This window comes from Cydia splendana, chromosome 1 (assembly GCF_910591565.1).
Source record: "Cydia splendana chromosome 1, ilCydSple1.2, whole genome shotgun sequence".
NCBI lineage: Eukaryota > Metazoa > Arthropoda > Insecta > Lepidoptera > Tortricidae > Cydia > Cydia splendana.
The window spans coordinates 13,810,701-13,832,132 of record NC_085960.1 but is presented as its reverse complement, the minus strand read 5'-3'; the positions used below and the strand labels follow the sequence as shown (position 1 = coordinate 13,832,132).

The 21,432-nt window shown below is 36.7% G+C and overlaps 1 protein-coding gene across 2 annotated transcripts in view; it reads right to left on the bottom strand.

The window, feature by feature from the left end:
- Nucleotides 1-20,425, bottom strand: part of LOC134794879 (uncharacterized) — a 61,452-nt gene extending 41,027 nt beyond the window's left edge. The window contains exon 1 of one of the 2 annotated variants that reach the window (XM_063766711.1): nt 20,064-20,425. In XM_063766711.1, coding sequence (XP_063622781.1) covers nt 20,064-20,121 — 58 coding nt within the window. In that variant the 5' untranslated portion in view covers nt 20,122-20,425. The remainder of the gene's footprint in view (nt 1-20,063) is intronic. The other variant, XM_063766719.1, reaches the window with a different exon arrangement.
- Between the last annotated feature and the right edge of the window lie 1,007 nt (nt 20,426-21,432).

The following is a 21,432-nucleotide window of genomic DNA, read 5'->3' as shown; positions in this document are numbered from 1 at the left end:
TTAATTCATAAACAAACTGAATCTTTTAAACCTTAAGATGCAAACTATGCTTCAAAACTTGTCGCGATGTTGAATTTTTAGCCCAAACTCTCTTACGCGTTGATTGTTGCGGATTTTGCCGAAATAAACGTCGAACTTGCTCCACAATGTCGGCCGTTCTCTCAGAGGCTGGACGTCCGCCAGGCATTATTGCTATGGTCGAGCTGGTTGTTTCAACCATTATGATCAATTTGCGTATAACATTAACACTTGGAACCTCACATTAATCTCGTAAATGGTATTCCTGTCGATACACCCATGGTGCAGTAATCAACGATTTAGGGTTTTTGTAAAAAGCTCATACACAAAATGCAGGCTCCGTTCCTGTGTACTGCTCTATGCCAATAAAATTTCCACGAAACGAGGCGTATAGCAACATACCCCCCCGCCACACCCCGCCAAGCGGTTTTGAAAAATTCAAGATTAAAACTACCAACACCCTTTTGGCCCACCCATATGTAGGTAACTATAATGCATACGAAATATACATAAATGCGAATATAAATACATATGTGTATATATTGTGTATCTGTTTGTTTGTTACCTATCTTAACCGATATAAATCCATGGAAATACTGAAAAGTTAAGACTTTCTACTGCTAAGTAGATATCTAAATAGTCCCATATATATAAAACTAAGTGCTGGCGGCAAGCGTTGCGAGTCATAACATCGCGTATTAGGAGAATAATATTTGAGAAAATGTTACATTTTCTGCCAATACACAAATAAAATTGAGAAAAAAACCTGTTGACACCTCGTTCATAATTTTCACCATAATATGCTTAAAACTTTGACACTACAGAATAACACATGGTAAAAACATAACATAGTATAGGTATACAATATATGTCAGCTAAGTTCATAAATCTTCGTTAGTGTTCCTGTAGTTGGGTTGACCTTTACAAACTCCTAACGTTTACTATGGTTCATTATAAAAGAAGAATAGAAAAAGTAAGAATCACAATTAAAACGTATTCCTTACGATCATCAGTCATAGGTATCCAAAACTTTCTCTAGCGACTATACTCGTACAAAAGAAATATTAATGGCGTCTTTAAACTGTAAATGAATACTGTGACATGACTATGACTGTAAATGACAATACGCGCATCCGACTGCGTGTGACTTGGTGTGACTGACACTTATTTTATACATTACTATCTCGATGTTAGTTATTTTCTGACATCGGATTTTAGGGGGCAAAGTTAATGAATGACAGGTAAGGTGAAATCCTATATCGATATAAACATAATTAGGTATCGATACTTTTCCCATAACTACATATAAGTACTAGTTATCGCTCCAAGTCTTTATATGTATTCGTGTTCAAAGGGCGGATTGTGGTTGTATATGTTATTGCAAAGCGAGGTAGACGCCCAATCGAGAGCGCGAGTGCAAGGTCATGGGTGTAGACTTTCGAAACCGATTACCGACTAATACGGATTACACCTGTTTCGTAGCAAGAATGTAGATTCGATACACTTATATGAAATGCTCAGTATATGTCTAAGACGTCAAACATTAATTAATGCTATAATCAAGAGTTCTTACCTACTTTCTATAAGTTAGGTTAGACCAAACACGTCTGCGGAATTTTCCTTACAAGAGCGGTTTTTTCAATCGTCAGATATAGAGCACCAGATGCTTTTGAATGCTGATGTTAATGCTAATTGATGAAGTTGACTGATTTAACCACACTGACCTAGTACACAGCTTTCAAACTAAGGGTCAGAGTGTTAGCATAAGGACTATGGGTAGGTACCCTTTAACTAAAATATGCTGCGAGCAACACCGGGAAAGGAGTCGGCATTCTCACTAGTTCCCCTCAGCTGAAGCACATGCCCAGCTGGGCATGCACACAACTAGCGCGGTGCGTGTTGTGACTCATCCGTATACAAAAAGAGATCGAGGTGTGCAAGATTTGTATTTGACATGTGTCATTTTCTATGTATTTGTGTCGTCATTACAGATTAGATTTTGTATGTAGTGAGTGAGAAGTGCGACTGTGTGCACGTTTCCCCTCCGCAAAAACTGGCAGAACGATTTGTACGGTGATATCGCTTGGGCTCCTCCATTCCAACGTGTCGGAAGCCGGCGTTGCTCGAAGAAAATAAGAAACGAGACGCATGCAGGAGATGAATATACTGCACGCTAAATAAAATGTGTTTGAAGTTTTGCAACCAGCAAGAAATAAAGATCTTCAAAACTAAAAACGAGAACTAAAATAAATGGGTTCTGTTTAGGTTCTGGCGGACAGAAATGGACATACGTACCTACTTTTGAATTAACAACAAATTAGTCGATGATACCAACGTGCTTATCAAATTATCCAAAGAGGAATGATGTTGAGTCCGCGACAGGTTTACCTAAATAGGTAGGTACTTCCAGATTTCCACCACAATACTGACACAATTGATATAAGAGAAAGTTTCCTCGTGCGAATGCGATCGGTAAAGTGACCTTGTTCCAAAGAGTTCAGTGCAAGTAAGTAATTAGCTCGATGCAATGAATATCAGCCAAGTGTAAGGCGTGTTCGCGGAATCGCCGCTGTTGAGTACGGTTCGTGATGGTTTTTTCACGATTCATTTATGCTAGTGACAATCGTACCAAGCAATGGATTTATACCAAGTTTTTTATTTACTCATTCATGACTTACATTCTCGGTCGTCCGTTCAATGGGGCTTAGCATTCAAGTATATTTGTCTATCTTTCTACGGATGTAACGAAAGCCAAATTATCTATTTGTTAAATATAGGACGTGTATCTACCTACAGTAGGTCATATACCACATCGTTTCTTGATTTCTAATAAATAAGTAACAGAAATTTATATACTCGTAGTTCTTAACTAAAGTCTACGGTGTATATGTTAACGTGCCTGCTTGAAGTGTTTCTAATTAATTACAACAATTTATTTGAGGAGTCATTGTTGGTGCCGCATCAAATTGATTTTCCCACGACAGTCGTCTCGTGTGACATTGACCGCTGCAGTCAAGGTTGTACTGACATATTCAGTACAAATGCAGCAATGTATCCGACTTGCCATATCAGACAGCAGCAGATAACTTTTACCTACCTATTAAAATGTTCCTATTACTTTCTTAATGGTTGGTATTATTGCATTTGTAAGTAATACAAATCTCGTGTCTCATTTGCCTGGCTACAATTTAAAGTATACGCAACATAAATAGTTTTTAAATACTTATCCCATTGAACTCAGAACTAATTATTTAAAATACGGAGAAGAAATAATTCCACTAGCTTAAGTTAAAACCAATTACAAAAACACAAAATTTCGTATAGGACATGGCTAAAAAATTACCAAAATACCTCTCAGCTATCACCTATACCCTGTATAAAGAAAGAAAATGCATTTATTTACGTAACACCAGGTAGATAAGAGAGAGTATAAAAGTGGCGGGCGAAACCGAAACACCCCCATTTTTAAGAAATTTCTTTATAAGAAATGTCACCTTGTGTGTTTCATACTGATATTCAGGATCTGAGTAATTTAACTCTTCTGTTCCCAAAAATTTAAGACAGTGAGAAGAAGATACCAAATTTTCAAAATTTTCACTACGTCATAACATTTAATATTTGTCAGTCATTAAATTGATTGTCAATAATTTTCAGAAAGAGAAAAGACAATTTCATTTCCTCATTATAAGTACCTAACTATTAGCTTTAACTTAGTAAACGTTTGCAACAGAATGCCTTTGTACATTTCAGACGAAAATGAGTAAAAACTGTTGCTCAACGGAAACATTTCGTATAATAATTACTATAGCATTGTTCATATTAAGTACTCAATAGTCATCCTGCATAATGCCCAAGTATGTTACACAATCATTCCTATGAAGGTTGAAGTAATAGAGAATATGTGAATGTATTGACTGAGCATTGAAGGTTTAACTTTTAACAAAGATCCGATAGTAATTTGGTATTTAAAACCAATTCAGAATATGGACAGCAGGCCATTTTCATCATCATCAGACATTATAATAGTTATACCTAATCAAATAAGTACTTCGCGTTACGCTTATCATACTTTCCTATCATATTCTTGAAGTATTTTTCTTCGAATGTATCTATACTTTCATAAATCCGAAGGCTTTTTCTTATTTCGCAACGCCTTTTTGTAAGATTTTGATAATTCATTAAAACGATATGTTATTATTGTGAAGCAGGTACAGTCACCTGCGATAATATGTTACTCTTCGAAGGCCGCAAAAATATGTGACGCGCTCCTATCGCTCTACAAATAAGATCGTGTCAGATATTTTTGCTGCCTTCGATGTGTAACATACTATTGAAGGTGACTGTACATATAATACCCTTGTTAATACATTTGAAACTCATTATAAATTTAGTACGTTAGTGACCGTTGTTTTAATTACCGTGACCCGTAACACCGCCACAATAGAAAGATCTGAACCCCTAGTGTAAAATTCATTTGCGTTAAGGTGACCCACCCACAAGATGGACAGACGACCTTGTTAAGGCCGCCGGAAGTCGCTGGATGCGGGTCGCTTCCAACCGGTACGAATGGAGGTCCAAGGGGGAGGCCTATGTTCAGCAGTGGACGTCTTATGGCTGAGATGATGATGATGAAGGTGACGTTCCATTTCTAACGACAGCTCCAACTACCGTCGCGACAACTACAATCGCAACTGGGATTGTCATTCATTTTACTATGCAAATTGACAGTAACACCAACGACACAACGACGACGTGGCGACCACGGCAGTGCATATATCGTTGGAAACGGAAAGTCACCTTTATGTCTATTTTTGTATGGGATTTTGGACAAAGCGCCAAGCGGGATGTTTTGGAAACTCAAAATCCCATACAAAATGACACTTAACGCAAATGCGTACATCACGTCACACTATCGAATGAAAAGGGGTACTGGATTACGGAATATATATCGCTAGGACATTCAACCTTTCGAGCAGTTTTCGTAATATGCTATTGTTGTATTTCCGTATGTCATACGACAGGGTCAGTTTACTAGAAAATACCTATCGCCAATTGCTTTCACTGTTCATTGTTCCCAGGCACTCTCTAGCTGTAAATATTGACTATTGTTGCAGGGAAACGGTGGAAATCTTTCATAGTCGAGTGAAAACTTTCCCGGCGAGACGAGTGGTGTTTACTTTTTTAATGTTATTAACGGCTATTAATAACATCGGTAACAATATAAGAGATGAGCGGAGTAGACAAGCACTCTTCTCGAGTAGATCTCAAGCGGTTCCTTTTCAAGTAAGAACTTATTAAGTTAATTTTGTTAAATTGCAAGCTGCAACCCAGATTCCCAATTTCTATCGCTCGTATTTCAAAAATAGCATTTTTCCGTTTTCACAGAAATTCATAAATCGTCCCCCTGGTCTCACTGCCGAGGTGAAAAGTTGTATGTGCCACACGAGGACAATTATTCTTTGTTCTCAAAATTGATCGAAATGCTGGTCAACTGATTGATTACCGAAAATATCTTCAGTGAATATTTCGTAAATAATGTACTACCTACCTATATACATTGTAAAGACCTAGTCATATGTGACGTTCCACGGCAAAAGGTACCTTATGGCGGCTGGCACTTGCGTCGCATAGCGTCGCAATAATATTGGAGCGGCGTTAATAATAGCGTAAGCGCCAACCGCCATAAGGTACCTTTACCCGTTGGACGTCACATATTTACTACGTAATAATAATTTATATGATTTCTAAGGCCCATAATCAGTTGCGATTAGAACATGGGCCTTCGAGTAAGATTTATTACATAATAGATACCCGCTATTTGAAAACTGCTGCTTTGTCCTTAACCAACTTCAAAAAGGAGGAGGGGCAATTCGGCCTCAATTCGGCCGTATGTTTTTTATATTTGTTGCCTTAAAACTCCGTCATTTCTCAACCGATTTAAATACAGATTAGTCCCAGTAGTATTGATGATCGGATCTACGAGGAATTGAAGGAACTCATCAAATCTTACGAGCATACTATAGCGATTGTTTTGTTTTAAACAAGAAATTGGTCCTATAAATAACTTAATTTTATTTTTGAAGGAAAAAGTTACGCCAAAAAAGACCTTTTATTGATTTTGTATGTTTTTAAATGATATTCATTGCTGTAGCGAACCGTCACTAATGACAGATGATGATAACAATGAAACATTGTAGTAGTGGTGGTTCAGGCGCTACAGCAATTGCCTACTTTCCAGCTTGGTTTTAGACCATCTATTGCTACATTTCCGAACAGTGGCGTGAAAATTTCCTTTACACCACCCTTAGAGCAGAGTTGCAAATTAAAGCAAATATGAGGTTGCAAAATTAAAAGCGTTAAGCGTGTAACGTAATAAAACAATAAGCTAGACATTATTATGTGGACCGATAGCCATCTAACACCGATTCGTTTAATGACTGTACCGCGGGTAATGATAAATAATGACGACAATTGTCGTTAATTTGACGACATCTGTCGCGGTCTGGCGGGTTGACATTATGCGCCTTGGTCTGTTCGGGAAATATCATAACGAAGGTGTCTTAATATTCGTAGAAAAAAAAACAGATTATTAATACGGGTATGTTTAGCTGCGGGATAGGAAATTGAATTGTGAACTAACTCATTTTGAATTGTGAAAGAATACATCCACGACCATGTGCAGACTAAGAATAAAGGTGAACCATACATTTTAAGCACGTAAGTACCTATGTAAATTAAGTAAAACAGTCATTAAGTTAACATGAGCACCATTAGTTAACGACAACTAACAGCTCAATGATTCCCGCTATTTTTCCACAACACTTCCAGTATTCATGAGTCTAAAGTGGTTGGTTTTCCATATCATAAATAAACACAAATTCTATACTTAGAATGTTCTTCAGAATGGCTAAAGAGTAAACTGAAAGCTTTTTGCAGTTCGATGCAAAATATCCCGCTTTCGTAACATGAGTATTGTCCGGTTAAACCAGTCTTGTATATCCTCACAATATAATCACAGTTCACAGTGACACAACCAGCTCCGTTAAACGTGAATGTTACAGAATTATTGCCCGTTTGCGGTAAATTATGGTTTCTATGACATAAACATAAACACATCATAGGAATGTGAAACTTTCTTTGAGTTTCATTCAGTGTAAATTGTAATACATATTATTATACATATAATAATAATATGTATCAAATCAGTCAAATAAATTCATATTTAGTTTCATACTATTACACCTATTTTAGGGTTCCGTACCTAAGTCGGCCAAAACGGAATCCTTTTAAGATCACCTTTTTGTCCATCTTTCCGTTTGTCCACCTGTCAAGACACTTGCTCAGGATCGCGTGGAGGTATTAAGCTTAAATTAATATCAGACACCCTGCTATCACCTCTATTGACAATGACTTAAGTTACAAGATGACATGTACTGGGACCGCGTCGAGCACCAGTACCACCACCTTAGCACAAGTAAAGGAAGAAGTCCGAAAAGCGAAAATTTGTAGTTATGTTTCAAAATAGCTAAAATTGCATAAAACGTATTTGCGTTATTAATTTTAAGTTTATCCCTCATCACAGTCTATTTTTGTTGCATTAGAGGCTAGGAAATCGAACTATTTAGGTACTATTGCGACTCGCTCTTGACACTCACTCGTCCCTCAAAAAGCCGGTCAGGTAGCTTTTTCTATCAAATTACATAAACCACTCCAAATTTCATTCTCTAATATTATTTAAGAAAAAAAGATATTTGTATACTTGCATTCATTTTATTATAGCCTTCTGTCTAATAAGACAGCAGTTATACTTAAAAAGAACAGTTAGTTGAAGTCGCGTGCCCACAATCTTAATAACCCATCGGCGCAAGCGCTGTGTGGATACCAATCTGACATCTACCTAACATCACCCACGAGCCATACAAAAAAAAACAACGGGTTGCACTCCGGGAGTGCCGACAGAAGTGAAAACTCAATGACTAGTCCAAAATGTCTGCAGCACTATGTATAATTGACCCATCCTCCCTTCTATTGAAAAACTTTATTTCCGAAATTGCTGGTCAGTGAGCTTAAATTTGTAGCGTTAATTGTAGAGTTGCACCGGATATTCGGTTACTATCCGGTATCCGGCCTATCTGGCCATTATTTTATTATTCGGCCGGATACAGGATAGTAACAATTATTGATTTTGGAGTAAACGAATTGGTTTTAAGAAACAGACACGGTCATAATCGTACTTGCTAATTATTTTAAAACAATTTAAACATTTCACTGACTCGCACTCATTTCGAACCTAGAAATGTGTCCGTGCGAACGTTCACTAGGAAACAGGTCAAACCTGCAGAATGCGCACCTGAAAAACCGAAATGTAGGTATAATTCCGCTGGCCGAATATTCGGCTGCCGGATACGGATATTCGGCCGAGGGTCAGGTATCCGGTATCCGGTACCCGGCCAAACAACTATCCGTTGCATCTCTAGTTAATAAAATAAGAAATTGTAAAGTTACCTTGCAGACTTCGCATCTAAATATGATGGTCATGATATTTTGAGTTTTATTCACCAGTACTAGAGTTCACTTTTATTAGCGATTTCATCAAGATGTAGCTTTAATGAATTATATTGGTTGTTTAAAATTCGAATAGAAATTGTAAAGTTAACTTGCAGACCTCGCATCTAAATATATTTGGTCATGATATTTTGAGTTTTATTCACCAGTACTAGAGTTCACTTTTATTAGCGATTTCATCAAGATGTAGCTTTATTGAATTATATTTGAGTGATATAAAGTTAGAATGTAACTGTAAGATCCTCGTATTTCAGCCCGTACAAGATTAGAACAATGAGCTTTATTGCTTAATATAAAAGTCCAGTTTTAAATAATTGACATGATTATGATACGTTATGACTAAAGTTCACTGAGTGCTCCACAAGGGTAAACTCACTGAGAGTATAGATGTCACAGCAGGCGTCAAACAGGGTTGTTTGCTCTCCCCACTGCTATTTTTGATGGTGCTCGACGACGTGATGTGCAGGGTTACCAGCAAAGGTCGAAGAGGCTTGCCTTGGACATCTGAAAAAGACCTCGAGGATATCGACTGTGCAGATGACCTCTGTCTTATAGCAACCACGCGTGAGCAACTCCAAGACAAGGCGGAAGATCTAGCAGAGGAGGCTGAAAAGGAAGGATTGCGCATTAACTACAAGAAAACAAAGGAAATGCGCCAGAATACCACCGATTCAACTCCGCTGCTGATTAAGGGAAACCAGATCGAACAAGTGGCGAGCTTTTGCTATTTGGGCAGTATTGTCGACCAGAGTGGAGGAACGGAAGCTGACATTGAAACTCGAATAAACAAAGCCCGAGCTGCATTCAGCCAGCTTAAACCTGTGTGGAACTCCTCTATCCTAACGAGAAGAACTAAAGTGAGGATCTTCAACTCGAATGTAAAGGCCGTGCTACTGTACGGGTGCGTAACCTGGTTTGTCCGCAAAGACCTAATGACAAAACTCCAAGTGTTTGTGAACAAATGCTTAAGGCAAATCCTACGTATCTTTTGGCCTAACTGGATCACAAACGCTCACTTATGGAGAATAACCGGACAAGCACCCGTACACAAGGAGATCCAGACGCGGAAATGGCATTGGGTTGGGCATATCCTCAGGAAACCTGACACCCACCTATCCAAAGTGGCCCTGACCTGGAAGATGCCCGGCAAACGGAAACATGGTCGCCCTAAATCTACTTGGCGCCGTTCTGTGGAGCAAGAGCTGGGTGTATTGGGGATGGGGTGGGAGGAGGCTACCCAAGCTGCCCAGGACCGGAGTCAGTGGAAGAAAAAGATTCGAGCCCTACACCCCAGCAGGGGGTAACAGGATGGAAAGAGAGAAGATGACTAAAGTTCTTTGGTGAATAACATTGTCCGTGACACATGACGTCAGCGTTACGTTACGCATTACGCTGAATCGAGTTTATCATTTTTTCCCCACCTCAAAAAGTGCTCAGCGCCGCTAAAGAAGTTTTCACTTCAAAAATTTTAACTATTGGAACTTTTGGTTTTGTATTATGACATGTTTAGTTACTTTATTCAATATTGTAGGCAGCATTTTAGTTTTAATAAGATATGGTCTTTACCATACCTTTACTTTTATAAAAATCCTATTTTATTATAGGTACTTACATGATTATTTATAATTATCATATAGTGTTGCTTTAAATGCAATGCATGTTGTTTTAGTATTACTGCAATGTTCTGCCGCCAGAGTGCAGCACTAATTTGTTTAGTAAACTATAGAGTAATTAACTTATACATACTAGGCCTTAAACAGTTTTTTGACAAGTTTGCACTATGACATTGATGCACCAAGGCGGTTTGTTACAGGTGGCCTACCGCGAAACGCGAAAATCGGGATTTCTTTATCTGCCTCTCTATCGATCGAATAAGCAAGAGTGATAGAGAGGCAGAAACCGAACTTTCGATTGTCGTGTTTCGCGGTAGGCCATGTGATTGATCTATAGTCAGACCTAGAAAAGTCTGCAGCGATTTTGATAGCCCACGCAGTGCAAGTGTTATTTTAAACGTCAAACTTCTATCAAATTATGACGTTTAAAATAACACTTGCACTGCGTGGGCTATCAAAATCGCTGCAGACTTTTCTTGGTGTAACTCTAGTGACACATGATGTGTAATTGATGATGTCAATGAGGTTTGTTTACTGTATGTGCTAGTGGTGCCACCTACGCAGAGCTTTGCCTAATATTCCCTATTAGTAAATGTCATCTTAATTGAAACTTAAGTCATTGTCAATAGAGGTGACAGTGGGGTGTCATCTATTGGGCATTAGCATGTCGAGCACTAGTACCACCACCTTAATGTTTGCTTTGTATTCATTTAGAAGAAATTCCATCCTACACACAATTACCTATACTTAACACTCTGACATTATCTTGGTAGAAATTATTGTTAAATTTTAAAATTTCATACCGCTCGACAATTAACTACCTAACGAGCGCGAAAGCTGCGACCATGCATATGCATCCGTCCGTTTCAAAAGTTTTTTTGTATAGTCAATTAGATTAAATTGAATACTAGTTTTAGACTTGAAGAATGCAGACAATCTACCCATACTAACATTACTAACCTTTCACTGCTAACGTGAAAGTAAAACACTTACTTACCAACACCAAAGCATTATCAAGTGGCGATGTTTAAAAAATGAAGAAGTCATCGTTGGCCTTAATTTTGAAGCGCCAAACGAGGAATGGCTTTTAGCTCTGAATAAAATGCGCAAAATGAATATACCTATAAAACTGAAGCTTAAAATTATGCTTCAAAGCGCATATATTTATAACTAACATGTGGTTTGAAATGAGAGTGCTGTGAAAAGGTACACAAGGCCTCCGAATCAAGTTAAATAAAATGCAAATTTAAAAAAAAAATTATTACCTGTACCTATGGCATTATAACTTCGTTTGTAAAGAAAACTGCTCTAAGCAGTTTTCATTCGCAATCACGAATTCTGGTAAATTTATTCGAAAACACATTCGTATGGAGCAGGAACTTTATGAGGTCAATAACTGGACCAACGTCACAATACTTATATCAGACACGGAAGCGTTGAGGCCGTGAAGGGCCGGCCGGCTGTTCCACTGCAAGTGCGCAGCAAACTTGCTTCGACTAGGTCACATATATGCCACCTAGACCTAACTAGTTGGCCTGATTGAACACTTAACGATGCATTTTTATGAACACTTTCTTAGTCTACACATCCAGCGATTACTAATTATCTTTTTTTTTTTAGAAAACTACTTTCCATTGTACACAAAATGGACCCGTAAGCCGTAATAGGACTAATCCAGTCTTGTGAACACAAAGCTTACAGTCGACAGTGACAGCATTCCGAGAGTAAACAATTTTAAAGTACAGCCTATCCTATTATTTTGGATATAGAATTGACACAATCACACATATTTAGGACACTGAGCGGACTCGCCATAGCACGTATGGGATGACGTATATATACGTAGCTACAAAGAAAAGTGTGTACACACATTTAAAAAAACATTCAATCGAAATGATTCGAAAACACAACACAAAGTTTTGTTTGAAGTTAAACTCGGCTTGAAGAATTAGTTATGCTTAACGCTTGTAAAAATAATAAATTATTTAGCATTTTATTACAAGTCTCAAGCATAACTACTTCATTTAAGTAGGTATATACGTTTTTACGATTCATTTACATTAGTCCCATATTCACCATTCGACCCACGCAAAATAAAAAAAATTAAAAAATTCAATATTCAACGGCAGAGGTTAAGTGTAAGCACATTAAGCTAGACTAACTACTGAGTCATTTACCAATGTTGACATCAGTAACCGTGACACCGTTATCTCATAGGACTCTTTAGTATTCACAGAAAGTGGTGAGTTCGCACGATCTTATATTTTGGGCGCTATTGAAAGTTGTCATAGGTATTCGGATAAGTATATTGTAGTTTGAAGACAACTGAGTAACTTTTGAACTATTAGGACTGACGCTGCATCATCATCATCGGCCACAGCATCTTTGCAGATGATAGTTGCTGTGCAGCGTCTATGAAGGTATTTTGCGGAGGTAGTCTACAGGCTATCGCCTGGGACACAACTCTGAAACTATGAACGCTGCATAACAGTTAAAAAAAATTGTTTATTTTAATTATAGTACTTAGTACGTCTGTTTACTTCTATTATATTTATGTGCGCGGTCACTAATCTCCATGGCTGCAGTAAGTACCTGGCTGACGAGACGAATGTCCGGAGAGACATGAAGGAGTTGGGCCTGTCCACTTGTCCAGTGACGACGCTTTTCAGTGAACGAAGTGGCGCCTCAAGATTAGAAAAACCGAGCCCGCGTAACGGGATAAGGCGAGGATAAAGAAGAAGAAGAGGTCACTAAATTCGCGATTTGTATGTTGTTATTATTAGTACGCTATTACACCCTTATTCATAAACGTTTACTAAAGTTGACAAGCCGATAATAATCGTTTGTCTCTTTCCATCATACCAATACGTCGGAAAGGGACAAACGATTATTATCGGCTCGTCAACTTTAGTAAACGTTTATAAATAAGGGGGTTATTCTTTGTTCTCTTGTTATGTGTACCTACTAAAATTCAATCATGTGTGAAAAATAAATTATATTATCAAGATTAACATTCTGGGTCATTCAGCTACCAAAGAGTTTATAAAAGTGAAATCTTTGAACATCTGAATAATTCATAATATTTATAATTCAATTGATTTGAATTTTAAATATTATAATCATCATCATGCAAAAGTCGTTAGATAATTTATAAAATAACGTAATCTACTCTGCTAGGTGCTGAACTGTATTTTTTTTAATGAAGAAGAGTAAAGGATGACTGACGTTAGACCGGGCCGTGTCCGGACCGGAGCTTCCGACGCTTATTTTTCTATGACATGACAGGCGATCACGTGACGCTTTCCATAGAAAACGATGCGCCGGAAGCTCCGGTCCGGACACGGCCCGGTCTAACGTGAGTCATCCTTAAGTTCGCTTCGCAAGTTTCCAAATAAACAAATTAGAGAGAAAACAGACGAGACGCCTAGAAATGTGTCAGTATGGTTTACAATTAAGAATGGAGTTACACAGAAATATGCAAGACATATATGGTTGTAATGTATGGTTGGTAAATCATAATATAAATTATAAATAAAAATAAATATCCCTACAACCTACCCTTGCAAGCCTAAGGCCCCTCGGCAAGGTGCCCATCGCGCAGGCAGCGCGATGGCAATCCTTTGCGCGAGAAAGCTGCATGCGCGAGAGTCCCGTGTTGCCACTGTTGCCTCCCTTAACCGCTATAATTATAAATTGCATTATGTACCGTAAAACAGGGTGAGTAGGTTTCGCGGGGAGAGGTGGGTTATGAATGGAGAGAGAAGGTTTGAGAGGGGGGTGAGAAAGGATTTTAAGGCTACTGCTACAATAATAATGTATTCCAATTTAAAATGGAGCTATAGTAATACGCATAATAAAAAAAAAGCGATCCAGCAATCTTCCAAAATCACCTTTGTATGAAAACCCCTCTCACCCCAAAAATACGAGGCACTACGGGGTGAGGTGGGTTTTCCTCTTTATCGTGAAAGTTATGAAATGGAACTACCCAAAATAAAATACAAACGTCCGGAACACTTATTATATACACCATTCAGTTTTCATATATAAAAATAAAATGTTATCGAGGTTGGAATTTCAGTTTTGACCCTACTCACCCCATTTTACGGTAGTGTGTAACCTCATGACTAACATCGTTCCTGAACTTGAAGCGACATTCTACTAATCAATTCACTGTCTTTACTGGAAACGTTTATAGAGAAACTAAACAACGTTATTGGAGCGGACGGTGCAGCCTGTGAAATGACAGGTTGAAAAGTGACCGCTGGTGACAGTCCGATTGTCTCGGTCAGTATACCTAGCTGTTATTGGAAAAGAAATTTGTGCCCTGTCCGTGTATATGTACAGTCATCTGCAATAATATGTTATACAACGAAGGTCACAAAAATATCTGACACGATCTTATTTGTAGAGCCATAAGAGTGTGTCCCATATTTTTGCGGCCTTCGAAGAGTAAGTAACATATTGACGCCTCTTAAAACGCTGCAAGAGGCGTCAACTGCGAAAAGCCACTGTGTGGTTGGTAATGTTTTTACTTTACACAGGAATATGAGACATATGATTGTGAGGAGGCAATCCCAATGAAATTCTTTAGAGCTTGGACATGTTGCTGTATGCTGTAAGCCAGTATTCAATACCAAGTATGTACCTACTATTTTTACAAATGGTAGATGTCACTACACTAAAATGTGTCTGAGCTGTATAATTTGTAATTTTTATTCGTATTTAGCACCCTGACTCGAGAAAAATCCCGGATTCTTGAAAACTTTCTTATCTTTAAATGGTTTTAATTTACCTGTAAATCAAAACCATAAATAAATGGATGGATGGATGGTGTGTGTAAATGGAGACGAAACGAATATTTGATGATAAAAAAAGGTAAATAGAGAGAGGTAAACTTTAACACGTAGCGACGACGCCAATGATGATAGCCTCGTATGTTTGACACGTGTGTGAAATCATTGAACATCAGTTTCTGGCGACTAATGTAATTTACACCTTTCACAGTTGCAACTTGTAAGGACGTTGAAACACGCTTGAAAAACCACAAGCCTTCTGACTCAAGTATCAAGCTACGTTTTAAATGTAATATTGAAAGGAATATTGTAAAGGTTATGGCCCTTCAAACTGCTGACATTTCTGAGCTTTAAAAATAAAATTTCAATTTTAATTACAAGATACAAATCATATCTGATCTTTCTTTGGTATGGACCTTGGAGAAAACTTTTGTTTTTAGATAAGTACTTATTCATTCAACTTTGCACGCTTTGGACAGGTACACCTTTTATAGCCAAAATATTAAAAAAATATGTAAATATTATAAATTACACTTTCACAATAAACATGCGTCACGCATGCATGAGAGAAATTCCACAATAGCTAAACAAATAGTTTTGACATTGACTTTATTGGATAAATACACACGTTGACCAATTGGTCACGACGACAACTATTAGTATGTGTATGTAAAGAATGTAAGTAATGTACTGTGATATCTAAAAGAACAAATATTGACATTTCATACTTGTAAATATTTGTCCTTATTTAAGTCTTAAGTGATAAAATATATAAGGATATAGGTTGCTTATTGATTTGCGCGATAACCTCTGAAGCCATCAGAAGCATGAACTGTGACAATTATATCACCAAAGTAGGTATGAAACTTATAAAGAACATAAAGAGAAAACTTGAAAGTAACCAGAAAACTAACTTTTAGGAAAATTCAACACATGTACCAAAAACTTGTCTCAAACAAACAGCTAGAAGTTCGTTTTATATACATGTGTATAAAAATATTTAATAGGTTGCCAGCTGACATAAAAGACCTTCCAATCAACAAGTTTAAAAATAAATTATTTTTATGGCTTTGTGACATGTGTTTTTATTGCATACATGAATACTTTGATTACCTACCTATGTAATTTAATAGTACCTAATAGAAATTTGTGCGACTATACTTCAAATTTTGCATGCTACACTAAGCAGGGTATGGTTAAACTAAAATATGTTATTGTACCTACACATTTGTAAACCCATATTCATCAAATAAATAAAATACAAATACGTACAAAATACAAAAATTACTCAACATTAGTCACTGTAAAATAATTATCTTATCACTATCAGCCAAATAAGTTTTCGACTTCAAGATCTTAGCCGTTTCGCAAAACTTTTATTCGGAATACTTAAATAGCGATGTGACGGGCAGAATCTTTGTGGCGACTAAGTAGTAGGTATTTGCCAACATACCTACTTATGTCGAAATTTCTGTCTTAATCTTTCCAGTGTATTGGCCAATTTGGCAGCCCGCACTTAAGTAGCTCTTAAATTATTTTATAATAAACAATTAGTGAAAAACGAATAATTTAAACATCAACCTTTTACATGCAATTAAGCTGATTTCTGTAAAATATCTACGACAAAAGACGATTGAGTCAAGCAAGACAGAGATTGATGAATTTTAAAATCGGTAGTCGCAACGTTCACATACTACCTAGATAATGTTATTGAACAAACTATTGATATCCCGAGAGGTTAGCCAACAGTTATACCTCTAGTATCGGAATATGTAGGTTTTTATTAGCCTTATGATAGTGGTACTCCGGGGTATGTCCAGGGTCTAAAAATCTGTACGTGCCGATTTACTGTCTCTGTGTCATGCAATAAACAAAAACTTTAATATAACTTTATTCCTAAGTAAAACGTAATTCTTGCATGACCCATATTTAAAGAATGTTTCTCCTCGATTATGTTAGTTAAACGGCCGTGAATAACCTATAACTTCTACCGTATGCCGTGGAAGTGTGGGATTTATATAATTACAATACAATCGGACGTTTTCATCTGTTCACGCTTCACCGATGCAGCGAGTAACTTGATGTGTTTGAGGTAACCTGAGGCATATGAGCTATGGCTATTTTCCTACAATTGAAAGAGAAATTACAAACATACTACAAAAGTTTGGATTTCAAGTAATATGACGAAGACTTACTTCAAATACTTACCTATTATAATAACGGGCCTTACGTTATATAAACTATAGACTCAGTTAACCTTTTCAAGTTAGCTTAGGGATACCATTCTTATTTAGTATTTTTTTGTCTTGCACGAAACCTACGCATACCTACTCGTAAACTAACGGAATTGGTCTCGAATTCGCTACTCTCGAAGGACGATTTCCTTACAACATTACCGCTCAAGGCAATAAATTCCGTTATTAGTTGTTTAACTGGTGTATGTAAGGTAAGGTCAACTGAGAATATTTAAGGCTATATGTTAAGTACAATATTATATGCCGATGAATAAGACTACCATATTAGTTAGAAAACAAATTAATTAGTTTGTATTTATTCGACCTGTCTGGCCTTGTGGGTAGTGACCCTGGCTATGAAGACGATGGTCCTGGGTTAAAATCCAGGTAAGGGCATTTATTTGTGTGACGAGCATGGATAGTTGTTCCTGAGTCATGGGTGTTTTATGTGTATGTATTTATATATATACCTATTACATATGTATATCGTTTTCTAAGTACCCTTGTGGGTCCAGCTACAAGCCTTATTGAGGTTACTGTGGGACTAAGTTAATTTGTGTATGAATGTCCAATATTTATTTATTATATTTATATATACCTATTTAAGTTGTTAATATTATTAGTCTCTTCTAAACTGTTAAGTAATCAACTCTCTATCTCTTCAAACAAATGATTAATATTAGATTCGATCGATTTCCGTATTAATCTATCATTATGCGCTTCTTATGTCCCAAATAATTATGCAAATCCGAACGCCACTAGAATTTTAAAAACTTTCTTCATGAGGGAAAGTGGTCAGATTGGCCTTTACTACCTACGCTACGTTATACGTCTTGTTTAACTTTCAATGTAAATTTTAAAATGTTATGTTGTTTTCTCATAATTTTGTAAAGAATTTCGTGGTTTGTTCTCACGGGAAGATTTGCGCATTATTCATAGTAGCTTAACTAGGAAACGTTATATTTTTCTTGAATATTAAACCAGGGAAGTAATCAATATTAACAAATATCTTGTAAAGAGGGTCCACCGATCAGTATTATTTATATTATTCAGAACTACGAGTAACTAGTTGCGCGATCTAGGCTCGTAATATCAAGGGGGCCTAGCCAAAGTCACAATTATGCCATTCGAAATTTAAAATATGGTATGGAAATAGTCACATGACTTCTTTTTGTTGCATCTGGCATCTCGATACATTTTTTCTATTCGTTTGGCGTTGGTGCATGTACGATTGTCATCTTGACTAGGCCCCCAAGAGTACCGCTTTCGTCTATCTAACCCGATTCACATTATTATCATATTTGGCATGGATCGGCAGTATCCGTGTTAATGCGCCAGTCGTGTCATACAATAGTAAGCGTAACGATACCACTGGGCTATGCGTGCGCGCATAGGTCACACTTGCACCCAATTGCCGGACTACATGACATATATAATTACTGTATGACAATTAATTTGATTACACTGTAATTCAATTTCATAGTCGCTGTTGTTTTAGGTGAGTATAAATGAGTATATTATTATTATCCGTTTTTACTCGTAATACATACATAAAGGTACCTAAATAATGAATGTGACCAGAGATTTAGCAGGTAATTTAAACGATATCTCTATCAGATAAGTGTGTGCCCAGCTTTAGAATATCGGTTAACACCTGACATAGATGCGGAACTGGCGAACCGGGTCCGACTAGCGCCGACTGCCCTTCTCAATGAAACACTGACAATCAAGGTACCGTTAGTCGTAAAGCACGCTACACACTCAGTGAGTCCTATGAATAGCCTTTAAACTTTAAACGGATATCGTCCATTATTATTTCACGAATATAACATTTCTTCGTATAGGTATGCATATGTATCAAGTGGGGTACCGTAGGTTATCATAGCGGAGGTAATAATGTAAGTATAGGTAGGTATTAGAAATATTAGAATCAAAATTAGACGCAATGGGCAAGTTCATGTTTAAAATATTTAAGCACCTAACAGTTAGCCAATGGAGCCAACATCCCGAGGTACTTATACAAGTCTATCTCAATGATAATATGTGAAAATCGAGAGTGATGTTACAATTTGTTTACTAACTCCACGCCACGGCACAACCTGTCGCCGTAAACGCCGGATCTTTAGTGTTAATTGGTAACCACTTTCTCTCGCGAAAGTATTACATTCAATATAGCATAGTATCGACAGGCGATCGTTAACGAGCTAATATAGCGCTTATTAATGACTAATAAAGTTTAAAATATATTTGGCGAATAGTAGATAAGAAATATTTGTAATGAGTAAGTAATATAAATTATTAAATTAGCCTAATTAACTTTGATGAAATGAATAGGTACATGGTAATTGATGTAGTGTTTTGTGAATTCATGTCAATCGGTGTGATTAATTAATTTTGAATGAAATGCCAGTTACAAATACATATTTGTGATGCCTACCTACCTATATCAATTTCATAGTAGAGTGGACGAGAATGATAAACTTTATTCACAAGTCACTCAAGTGATATATTACCTATAAAAACGTGTAACTTGTAAAATGTGTAAAACATTTAGGTCTCGTTTATATTCTCGTCGTTCTAGTAGAGTTCATTCATCATTTTAATCGAGTAACTAGCTCAGTGACTAAGGTCGTGAGCGCATTATACCAGCACGATTAAAAACTTGAAAATTACTCATTAAAAACGACTAGGCATTATACCAGCACGATTAAAAACTTGAAAATTACTCATTAAAAACGACTAGGCACTCAATAAATAAAGTCGAATTTTAGTAACGATGTAGTTAACCTTTCAGTTGATCTACTTTTTAAATTAGTTTACCCGCTGTTTTAATAGCTCACCTATTGTCACGGCCAGTAGAATCAAGCATGCAACACATGCGTTGTGTAGACGCTGCATTATTAATTCCAATTTACACGACTTTTAATAAACACACACTTTTCACTGCATTACTATGGCAATTGTATAAAATACACTCAAATAACACTGAATTAATTAAAAAATAAACCCACGATTTATGAAAAAATGTTTGTTTTGTTTTATAATTCGCTAACGTCAAAATACGCCGAGTGATGGCGGCAAAAGTTTGACAGTTTCGTTTTTCGCGCGCATCGGGCGCTCGTTCGAAAGTCAAACGCCAACTGCGTTCACTAGCCAGTGTTATTCAGGTGTGCAGGCAACCTGATCGCAAACTGCGCTAACCAGCAAAATTGGAAAGTAATTAACTTACTTAAATGCTCATGGATTGGACAACCTTCTTAATGTCTTTGGGTGAAGCGTGCGTTTTGTATTCTTGCACGTAATTTTAATTTTGCTCAAAACCTGTTCCCTTGGAAATTGTACCTACTAAATTAACATTGAACTCACAGATCTGGTATTTCTGAGCTAACGTCATAATTAGTTTATTTTTTTAATGAGTCACACTTTATTACTAATATCCGCCAACTATTATAGTCATTTAAATTACATACTTAATAACACCGTTCTTAAAACTACGAGCAACATTTTCGCAGCAATACCTACTTAAACAAAAAAGCCTGCAAACGTGCATTAGGTAATACCTTTTCTCCCCATTTTCAGGCAATCTATTTTTATCTAAGTACCTATATCCAATATATCCATTCCTTCTGATCCATTATTATCTGGATACCTATCTGGAAATATCTACTTAGTAAAATTTTAACGTTCTATTTTATTTTAATGTCTTCCTGACAAATGTACAGTGAATTTTATATACCTAGGTAAGTTTTAAATAAGGTCTGTGCCCTGTTTATCAAAAGCTTGTAACTTGTAATACAAGTGGAAGTCCCTTTTTGACAGCTTTTGTTAGAAAGGGACTTCCACTTGTATTACTAGTTACAAGCTTTTGATAAACAGGGCACTGGTCTAAAACTTGCGTTTCAATTTAAATATTACAAATAGGTTCGCTAAGAAATCGCTTCAAAATTGCTACTGTGCGCCGCGCGCCGGGAAGTTACAAAAAAGAAAACAGTTTGAATCATAATACACAATAAATGTAAGATAATAAATTAGGTAATAATAAGGGCTGCTATTTAACTGATCACCAGATTTAGTAAAATTTAGTACCAAAAAAATCTATTTTACCACCCTAAAATAATAAATGATCACCAAAATTATAACACCATTTTAATGTGAAATGATTACCAATTTTATTACATTTTACTATCCTATTAAAGGAAATGACACCAA